General features: G+C 52.0%; 1 protein-coding gene across 1 annotated transcript; it reads left to right on the top strand.

Moving 5' to 3' along the window:
* The first annotated feature begins 1,614 nt into the window (after window positions 1–1,614).
* Window positions 1,615–9,811, top strand: MEX3D (mex-3 RNA binding family member D). Its single transcript, XM_053303468.1, has 2 exons — window positions 1,615–2,707; window positions 8,416–9,811. The coding sequence occupies exons 1-2, from the start codon at window positions 1,921–1,923 to the stop codon at window positions 9,699–9,701; spliced, it is 2,073 nt and encodes a 690-aa protein (XP_053159443.1). The 5' UTR covers window positions 1,615–1,920; the 3' UTR covers window positions 9,702–9,811.
* The last annotated feature ends 400 nt before the right edge of the window (window positions 9,812–10,211 follow it).

Raw genomic sequence — 10,211 nt, 5'->3', positions numbered from 1 at the left:
ACTAATAACAGAGATAGAGGACAGGGTTTTTTTAAAATAAGTGTTTAAAATAATTTTTAAAAAGTTATAATGTATTATAAAAAGTGTATAGCATTAGTGTGATGTCTATAGTACATTGGAAACAAAACAAAGGAATACATTTTTCCCTGTTATGTGATAGAAGAGCAAAGGTAAGGAGTAATGGATATCTTGGGGGGGGGGGCTTAAGTAAATGTGGTTCGGCATGCAAACTAGATTGTGTGTGGGCCTGTTCAGCTGATACCCCTCAGTGCACAGATTATCCTGAATGGGAAAATGTACATTAAGCCCATTCACATGGTATGTCCCAACACTCATACCCTGAGTGTACACTGTACATAGGTACAGTCATTCGTGTGTTGTTTTGAACATAGGTACAGAAGTACACTGCCTATTATTATTATTTATTGAATTTATATACTGCCTAGTATAAAAATCTCTAGGTGGTTTACAGAATTAAAACATACAATATAGCATTTAAAATTCATAAAAAGATAAAAATTATAGATAAAACACATTAAAAACACATTAAAATTTAAAATACAATCTCAGTTGAAGGCCTGGGAAAACAGGTGCGTCTTCAGGGTCCTCCTAAAAGTGGAGGAGATGCTCTTATTTCAGCAGGGAGCATGTTCCAAAGCCCTGGGGCAACCACAGAAAAGGCCCGGTCCTGAGTTGCCACCAAAGGAGTTTGCGGCACCTGTAAATGGCACCCGTAAACTATCTGTAGGTACAATGCATTTGTCTGAATCAGGCTATTCTCTGCCCACAATTTTTACTAGATCTAATGTAGGATTTAAAGTGCCTGTTTGACCCTGCCATGTGATTAGTTGATCCTCGAGATTGCGAAGTCCACCATTGAATTTGAATTGTGCACACCGCAGAGCCCAGACGGGAATCATTTGCTCTACAGGCATTGGTCTGTTATCTCAATGTGTCTTTCCAAGTGGGTATTAAAAGACGACAGATCCGCTGACCCCGCGTGTAAAAGTATCGTCTGAACGGGCCCGGTGTCTGTGTGTTTAAAAACAAAACGGCAGCCTCTCCAAAGCAGAGGTGGAGAGAAGCCGCAGACTCTGGAGGCTACAGAACAGCCCTGCTGGATCAGGCCCAAGGAGGCCCGTCTAGTCCAGCATCCTGTTTCGGCAGTGGCCCACCAGATGCTGCCGGGAGCCCACAGGCAGGAGTTCAAGGGGCAGGCCCTCTCTCTCCTGCTGTGACTCCCCTCCGAAAGCGAGTACCCGAAGGGGAACGATTCACAGATGGGGGCGCGGGGGCACCAGCACCCCGCGGAGGCGCCGGAGCCGTTTCTTTTTGCGACCCCCGGCCGGCCCAGACCACCTCCAGCAAGGCAAAGCTGTGCTTGTGCGCACACCAGCCGGGGAGAGCGAGGCGGGCCGGCAGGAAGCGGTGGCGGGGAGGGAGGTGGACTTTGCAGCCTGCAAGCCCCCCCACCTCACCCCTGGGGAAAGCGGGGTGCGTGCTGGGCTGGGGCACTTCTGGAGGGGGGCGGGTTGCCTGAGCGCATGCGCCCTGCTGCTCCACCCTCCTCCTCCTCTTCGCTCAGCCTTCATTGTTGGGCTGGAGGTGACGTCCTCCTCCTGGGTGGGACAGAGGCGAGGCCGGGCGGCGGGCGGGGGTAGCTGCTGGGAGCCGGCGGGGGGAGCTCGGTCTCTCTCGCCCTCTCTCCTCTCCCCCCCTCCCGCTTCGGCTTGCCTGCTGGATGAAGGCGGCGGAGCCAGCAGACAAAGGAGGGGGGTGGTGGGAGCTGGTGCAAAGCGCGGGCGCTGCTGCTGCAAGGCTGCCGGGCAGCGGGGAGGCGGCGGCAGAGGGAGTCCCAGGCTGGGGGGGCAGGAGGGGGCGGCGGCAGCAGCAGCAGCAGAGGCGGGGGAGCGGCCAGCCATGCCCAGCTCCCTCTGCCCGCCGGACGGCGGGGAGGGCGCCTGCAGGCCCCCTCCCGGCTTGGGGGCGCTGCTGGGCTCCGCCGGCAAGAGGAGCGGCGGCGGCGGCGGCCCCCCTCTGCAGCCGGGCAAGCCCAAGGAAGAGCAGCAGCGGCGGCGGCGGCGACTGCTGCGGCCCCCGCCTCCCCCTCTCCTGCCCCTCTCCCCTCCTCCTCCTCCTCCTCCTCGCCCCCCGCTGGGAGACTTCCCCAAAGCCGCCGAGGAAGGGGCCGGGCAGGAGCCGGCGGCCACGGCGGTAGCGCTCCGCTTTGCGCTGGACCAGCTCTCCCTCCTGGGCTTGGGAGAGGAGAAGGGCGGCCAGGAGGAGGAGGAGGAGGAGGAGAGGAAGAAGAAGAAGGCCATGGAGGGTCCAGGCGGGGGGCCGGACGGCGGCGAGGAAGAGGAGGACGAGGAGGAGGAAGGGGCGAGGGGCGGCAGCCTGGACCACTTGGTCTTCGCCGGAGCATCCCTGCTGCCGCCGCCGCCGCCTCCTGCCACGCCGCCGGCGGGGGGGCTGCTGCTGCTGGACCCCGACGAGGGCAGCCCCCCGGCCATCTGCGCGGCCTCCCCCGCGGAGATCTTCGGGGCCTTCCACCCCCACCTGGGGGGCCCCCACCCGCCGCCGCCGCCGCACCCCCTGCTGGCCGGGCCCCTGGGCATCATCGGCTGCCGCAAGAAGAGCGTCAACATGACCGAGTGCGTCTCGGTGCCCAGCTCGGAGCATGTGGCCGAAATCGTGGGAAGGCAAGGTAACTGCGGGTGGCGGGGGGGGGGCGCCTTGCCCCCACATCAGGCCAGGGGTGCAGGCAGGCGGGGCACCGTGGGCCTTCCTGGCTCTCTTTTTGCGGGGGAGGCGCTTTCATGGTCAACACACCCCCTTTGCATCTCGCCCAGCCCCCCATGTGGGTTCCTAGAAGATGGTGAGATGGGGGGGTGTCAGTTGGGCCCTGGGCTCTCCCATTCATACAACTTTGGAGGATAAATCTGGCTGCTGGGATAGGCTGTTTGGGGGCGCGGAGGGCGGAGGGAACCCATCCTGAGCTTGGAGAGCAAGTTGTTATTTTTTATTTTTTTTAAAAAAATGATTTGGGGACTGGGTGTGTTTTTGTGCGGAGTTAGTACAGCTTGGAGGGCATATAGGCTGCAGCCCACTGCTTCCCCCCACACCGCAAATGCTGTCCACCTTACAAAAAGGAATCTTGCTCCTCTTTCAACAGGCATAGCTTCATAGAAAAGGAGCACTGGGGGTGTGTGTCTCCCTACTGTACCCCCCCCAAATAGCCACCCTATCTTGCTTGTGTTTGTGTGTGTGCATGAAGATTTTGCCATGCCCCCCACCCACTCCCCACCCCAAGTCTAGGGATAGAGCAATACACAAAGACAATAAATGCTGTCATTGCTTGGCCTATCCCGTTTTGCTCCTGGGTGACTTTCAGTCCCTTTGTTCCTTTCATGGCATCGAGATGTGGAGTGCGAGGAAGAAATGGTTAGGAGAACCTGAACTTCTATAGCTGGACATCTGAAATTCCTCTAGAAACCTATGTATTTCTCCTCCCCGCCACACACACACACACACACCCCAAATACACCTTTGCAAGAACAACAAAAAAGAGGGAGAAACCTGAATCTTCATATCTTAGGGTAAGCTTTCTCTCTTCTCTCCCCCCCCCCCCACCCCCACTGGATTCAAAAAGACAACCAGCTAGACACAGCTAGGATTCGGAAGTTCTCACATTTGCTACACACCCCGTCCTCAAACTGTGATAAAATGCACAGGCCTCCCCTCCTTCAAGCCCCTGCAAAAAGGTGTTATCACTCCGTTTGCAAAGTTCCCACCTTTTGGAGATGATGATTTTGCTAACCACTGATGCTTTTTGCTCCATGACAGTAAATAGGGTATTTACTTGCAACTTCAGTTTATAAACAAACTATCTGTGATGGGGGCGGGGGTATCTTTTCATGCAAAAATATCACACAAAGAGGACAATAGGTCAGATGAAAAAAAACAGTGGGGACCCCCTTTTGAGTGTGCACTCCTGGAACCAGCTTGCAATATATATAAAAATGCCCCTTAAAATTGGCTGTGTTTGGGTTTGTCTGTTTTTAAGGGTGTTTCATGTCATGTCTACAGAATTCTACCCACCCTGGGGAGGCTTCCTTCGTAGGAGTTAGCTTTCTTTCTCGGTCTCAAACCCTAACCCACCCCACCTCCTGATTTCTTCTCTGTCTATAATGGCACTGCACTGCTGTATAAGATCTCGGTCTATCTAAGTGTGTTTTAAATATTTTGGGAGGCTGGGTCTGCCTTATTCTTCCTTGTCAGAAGTGGGGCAGGATGCCCCATTGTTCGCTTTGTTAGCTGAGACCATGCTGTGTTGAGCGTGGTGACATCACGCTCCTTGATTCCTATTGGGTGGCTGGGGGGCTGCCGCCACCCCCCCTTCTCCCCACACTCCCTTGCCACTCCCAGCTTCTATTTAGAGCGTGCATCTGTGCTCCCAACTTTCCCCTGCTTTCTCCATCTTAGAAAAATAAGGGCTGAATTCCTAGAAAAATCAATGTCCCCACTCACCTGTCTTCTACAAAGCTCACCCACTGGTGGTAGAGCCTTTACCACGATCCCTGGCACTTTAGGATGAGGATGAGGCCCAGTGGAAGAGCCCCCTGTTTAATCTGATATGTCAGAGATGCTGAAGCAGATTTCTGCACTGAGCAGGGAGTTGGACTAAGAGACCTACAAAGTGTCTTCCAGTTCCAAAGGGACAGGTTCTAGGGATGTGCAAATTGATTCGGGTACAAATTGATTTGTGCCCAAATCTGGCTGATTTGTACCCAAATCTGGCTGATTTGGGTGATTTGGAGACAGAACAAATTTGTGCCCAAATCTGGCTGATTTGGGTGATTTGGAGACAGAACAAATTTGTGCCCAAATCTGGCTGATTTGTGCCCAAATCTGGCTGATTTGTGCCCAAATCTGGCTGATTTGGGTGATTTGGAGACAGAACAAATTGCTGCTGTGGTCCATTGGCTAGATTCGGGTTCAAATCGAATTGTGCCAGATTCGACTCAAATGGATTTGAGAATTTGATTCCTCCTATTAAGTCTCCCAGATTCCCAGCTTTCTTTTTTTTTAAAAAAAGCTAAGCTCTAGCCCTTGTGGAAGTGGAGTTATGGAGCAGAATGTGTGGTCACTATTTTTCAAGTGTTTGGATTCTTTGGTGTATAATAAACTTTCCCTCAATGAATCCCTATGAGGATTCATTACACACCTTCATTTCTTCTATTCATTTTGACTGTCTTTGAAAACTGTCAACTGCTATGTGCCAACTACACCCGGCTCCCACCCACAAGGCAGTGGGGTACTACTCAGTTTATGTTCTAGGAATTTTTTCAAGCACTTACTCTTTGGTGTCTAATATCCTTTCCTCATAATGAATCCCTATGGGGGTTCGTTACACACCAAAGAGTCTAAACACTTCACAAATTCCTAAAATATAAACTGAGTACCCAGTGGCTTGTGAGTTGGGGGTTAGTTGGCACATGGGATGCCACTAATTCCCCACCCCCACCTGCAAAGCAGTGGGGTCAGAATGAACAGAAGAAATGAAGGTGTGTAATGATGAGGACACCATAGAATCTAAACAAATTCCTAAAAAATAAACTGTGCAATGTCAGTCAAAATTAACAGAAGAAATGAAGGTATGCAGTGAATCCACATAGGGATTCATTATGAAGAAAAGTTATTATACACCAAAGAATCCAAACACTTGAAAAGTAATGACCACACATTTTGCTCCATAATTCCACTTCTCCAAGGCCTAGAGCTTAGCTTTTTTTCTCCCCCCCCTTTCTTTTTTTAATGAAAGCTGGGGATCCAAGTTAGGGTTAGAATAGGGCAAATTTAAATCCCCATTATTTCCTATGGCAGAAATATACAAAATCAGTAAAAACAAAAAGGAAATCATTAAAAATCAACCAAGTGCCCCACTGCCTTGAAGGTGGCACCACTGGGGACCTACCCACCACCCAAATTTGGTGCCCCTAGGACCTTTATAAGTGGGCCAAACTGATTCAAATCCAATCAAATCCAAATCGAAACTGGGGTGACTCAGGGGGACAATTCAGACACAAAACAAATCAGTTGATTCAATTCAGGCACAAATCAAATCGAAAAACTGATTTGTGCACATCCCTAATAGGTTCAACCATGATGATCATGGAACCTTAATGTGCAGAGGCAGTCTTTCTGTGAATATCAGTTGCTGGGAGAGGGCTTCCGAAGCCTCTGATTGGCCACTATGAGAAGCAGGATTCTGGACTTGAATGTAGACTTTTTTTGCTCTTATCCAGCAGAGCATGTTTTTTTTTTTTTTTTTTTTTTTTTTGATTTTTTACATCTCTGGGAACTGAATTCTGCTCTCTGCCAATGCTGATTTAAAAAAGAAAGAAAGAAAGAAAACCAGGGCTTAAGGATAAATAATTAAAATGAAATGTATAGTGGGGATGTGTTCTATTAATAGCTGGAGCCTCACCACCCGTATGCAGTCGCTGATCTGTTTCGCTGGGATACAGAGAGACGGGGAGAAGAAGCAAGTGTGTGGATTCTTAAGCAAAGCTGGGCAAGGCATCCTTGCATCTCCCAGGATTTGAAGAGGGGGAGCGGGTAACACCCAAATCAGTATTAAAAATGGGCTGCTTGCCAGGGCTGCGGACCATTTGTGGATGGTACATTTCTTTATCCATCTCATTCACTCTGTTTTGCAGAGAAAAAACTGATTAATTTGGCATAATCGGCTTTCTAAGGAACTTTGGTCTTGTTTTTAGAAAGCTCAAGTTTCTAGCCCCTATATGTGCTTGAAAAGGAAGAGTTAATGCCAGTGTGGTGTAGTGGTTAGAGTGTTGGACTGAGGACAAGAGGATCTGGGTACAAGTACCCAGTCAGCCATGAAGTTGATCACTGAGTGATCTTGGGCGAGTTGCTACCTGTCAGCCTCGCCTGCCTCGCAGGATCGTTGTGAGGATAAGATGAGGATGAGGGAGGAGACCTGTGCACCACATCTTGAGCTCCTTGGAGGAAAGTAGGCTTAATAAGGCATTATTTTATCTTATGAAGCCTCTGGAACCAGAGCAGCATTTAAATAAGATTTTGGAGCGGGATTGGGGCTTCCTTCTTCACCACACACTCTCTCCAGTCTGATGACTTATAGAAGCAGCTTAAATGATGGAAAAATAAGAGAAACGTTTGTAATTTACATTTGTTCCAGAACTGAGGCCTATAAGCTGCAGTGCCAAACCTCCCTGTTCAGGAGAAGTCTACCCCTGAATGCAAGATTCTAGAGTTAAACAGGAAATGGCCACCTTTCTCCCCGTGAGCTTCCTGTTGGAAACTGCCTTGCTCATTCAGACCAAAGATCCATCTAGCCTAGTAGTCTACTAGGATAGATGGATCTTTGTTTTTAAAGAGCAAGGCAATTTCTCATGTTTTTAGCTGGTTCTGTTAACTGTGAGTGATAGATAGAACCCCATGCTCAGCAGTAGTCTTCCTTGACAACTGCGGGGAGACATGATAAAGGTCTATAAAATCATGCATGGTGTGGAGAAAGTGGATAGGGAGAAATTCTTCTCCCTCTCACATCACACTAGAACCAGGGGTCATCCCATGAAATTGATTGCTGGGAAATTTAGGACCAGCAAACGAAAGTACTTTTTCACACAACACATAATCCACTTGTGGAATTCTCTGCCACAAGATGTGGTGACAGCCAACAACCTGGATGGCTTGAAGAGGAGTTTGGATCACTTCACGGAGAAGAGGTCTATCAACAGCTACTAGTCGGAGGGCTAAAGGCCACCTCCAGCCACAGAGGCAGGATGCCTCTGAGTACCAGTTGCAGGGGAGTAACAGCAGGAAAGAGGGCATGCCCTCAACTCCTGCCTGTAGGCTCCCAGCAACATCTGGTGGGCCACTGTATGAAACAGGATGCTGGACTAGGTGGGCCTGATCCCGCAGGGCTGTTCTTCTGAACTACCAGTTGCTGGGAAGCCGTTACCTTAGCGTCTGAATTGTTGGCCTTTTGGTGGCATCTGGTTCGCCACAGTGCAGTGGAGTACAGAAGGGACAAAGTACATTTATGGGTGGGCAAGCTGTGTCCCCCATGCTGGATTTTTTAAACAAAGGGTGGGGTGGGTGTGGGGGCAGTTGTCTGAGGGGCAGTTCCCCCCCCCCCCGGAGCTGACCTTGCCACTGTGGGATGCAGGACTAGATGGATTGTTTGTAAGCCAGCGCCTCAGTGCAGCAATTCTGCTTCTAAGATTGCAGAAATCCGCAAGCTGAATATGCTTGAGATTTGTTTAATTTAGTTCACGCACTTCCTAAATCAAGTCACAAGGTAATAAATGTGACTCTGCCAGCTAACGGGGCGCTTCTTTTCTTCCTCCCGGCCCCTTTGCCTTCCAGGTTGCAAGATCAAAGCACTGAGGGCGAAGACGAACACCTACATAAAGACGCCGGTGAGAGGGGAGGAACCTGTCTTCATTGTGACGGGGCGGAAGGAGGACGTGGAAATGGCCCAACGGGAGATCCTCTCCGCTGCCAAGCACTTCTCCATGATCCGGGCCACACGCAATAAGGTCAACGGGGTGTCAGGTTCCGTCCTGGGTCCTCCCAACCTTCCTGGGCAGACCACCATCCAGGTGCGGGTCCCGTATCGTGTGGTCGGGTTGGTGGTGGGGCCGAAGGGAGCGACGATCAAGAGGATCCAGCAGCAGACTCACACCTACATTGTGACCCCGAGTCGGGACAAGGAGCCTGTCTTCGAGGTGACGGGCATGCCCGAGAACGTTGACCGAGCTCGGGAGGAGATCGAAGCGCACATCACGATGCGGACGGGTTCCTTTATCGACATCAGCACTGACAATGACTTCCATTCCAATGGCACCGACGTCTGCTTGGACTTGCTGGGCGGCAGCACCTCCGGCTTGTGGGCCAAAGCACCCAATCCTGCCCGCCGGCCCCTCTCCGGCCTGCGCGGCGATAACCTTGCTTCCTTGGGGAACGCTACCTCCGTGACAGAGCCTTACTTTGGGGGTCACGTGGCCGACGGCACCCCCAACAGCCCCTTTGGCACCGGCACCAGCTTCCCATTCACCGAGCCCCAGGCCCCCGTGCTCAGCTCGGACAACTGTGACTTCGGGTTCGATTTCCTGGCCTTGGACCTCACCACGCCCACCACCATCTGGTCTCCATTTGAGCCCTCTGGCAACCCACTTCAGGCCTTCAGTAGCTCCTCCTCCATCAACGGCGCTTCCCAGAGATGCAACAGCAGCCTCAGCAGCTCGGCCACCCCCCGACACTCACCAACCCTCCCGGAGACCAGCGTGGCCTTGGAGCATCCTTTGGCCCGGCGTATCCAAAGTGATCCGGTCAGTGCCCTCTCGTGGCTGCCGACCCAGGGTTCCCTCTCCTCGTTTTCCAACAGCACCGGATACTCGTCTTCCTCTTCCTTACCGAGTAGCGTCTCTGCCACCTCGGGCTCCCCCACGGATTCGAGCGGCTCTGACGGGGCCCGGAAGAGCTCCCGCGAGTGCATGGTGTGCTTCGAGAGCGAGGTGATTGCTGCTCTGGTGCCTTGTGGCCACAATCTCTTCTGCATGGAGTGTGCCATGAGGATCTGCGGCAAAGCAGAGCCCGAGTGTCCCGCCTGCCACACGCCAGCGACGCAAGCCATCCACATCTTTTCATAGCTGTTGGGCTTCACGGGTTCCGCCGTGCCCTCCCCACCCCCACCCACAAAAACATGGCTCTTTCGAACTCGTAACTGCTTAAATACACCCATTGTATTTTTAATTTAAAACTTTAAAGGAGTTGGGGGTGGGCGGGGGGAGGAGAAGGGAAGGAAACACATCCGTTATTTCTCTCCGGGCAGAAAGCAGGACGTCAAGATATGGCAGGGAGGGAAGCCGTGTCATTAGACTGGAAGATAGGGATGGGCCTGGACCGGTCCGGAGGCCATGGTAAAGGCCTCCGGACCGGTCCAGACCTGGGTGGTTCGGTTCAGGGGTGGGGGGTAGCTTTAAGAGCGGCGGGAGGGTTTACTCGTCTCTGATGTGCGCGCGCAAAGGACTACTGGGAGTTTTTTTAGAGCAACATAGGGGAAGGGGTGGCAGGGAGGTATCCTGCCGCCCCAATTACTCGTAACATTACGGCGCCAGAGCGGGAAAGCGGCGGGAGGGGTAAGTAAACCCTTCCGCCGC

This window comes from Hemicordylus capensis, chromosome 2 (genome assembly GCF_027244095.1).
Source record: "Hemicordylus capensis ecotype Gifberg chromosome 2, rHemCap1.1.pri, whole genome shotgun sequence".
Lineage (NCBI taxonomy): Eukaryota > Metazoa > Chordata > Lepidosauria > Squamata > Cordylidae > Hemicordylus > Hemicordylus capensis.
This window is presented reverse-complemented; position numbering and strand designations above follow the sequence as displayed.

Coding starts and splice junctions, on each gene's coding strand:
- MEX3D (XM_053303468.1), top strand. CDS start 1,921: ATGCCCAGCTCCCTCTGCCCGCCGGACGGCGGGGAGGGCGCCTGCAGG. Junction 2,708..8,415: donor CGAAATCGTGGGAAGGCAAG/GTAACTGCGGGT, acceptor TTTGCCTTCCAG/GTTGCAAGATCAAAGCACTG.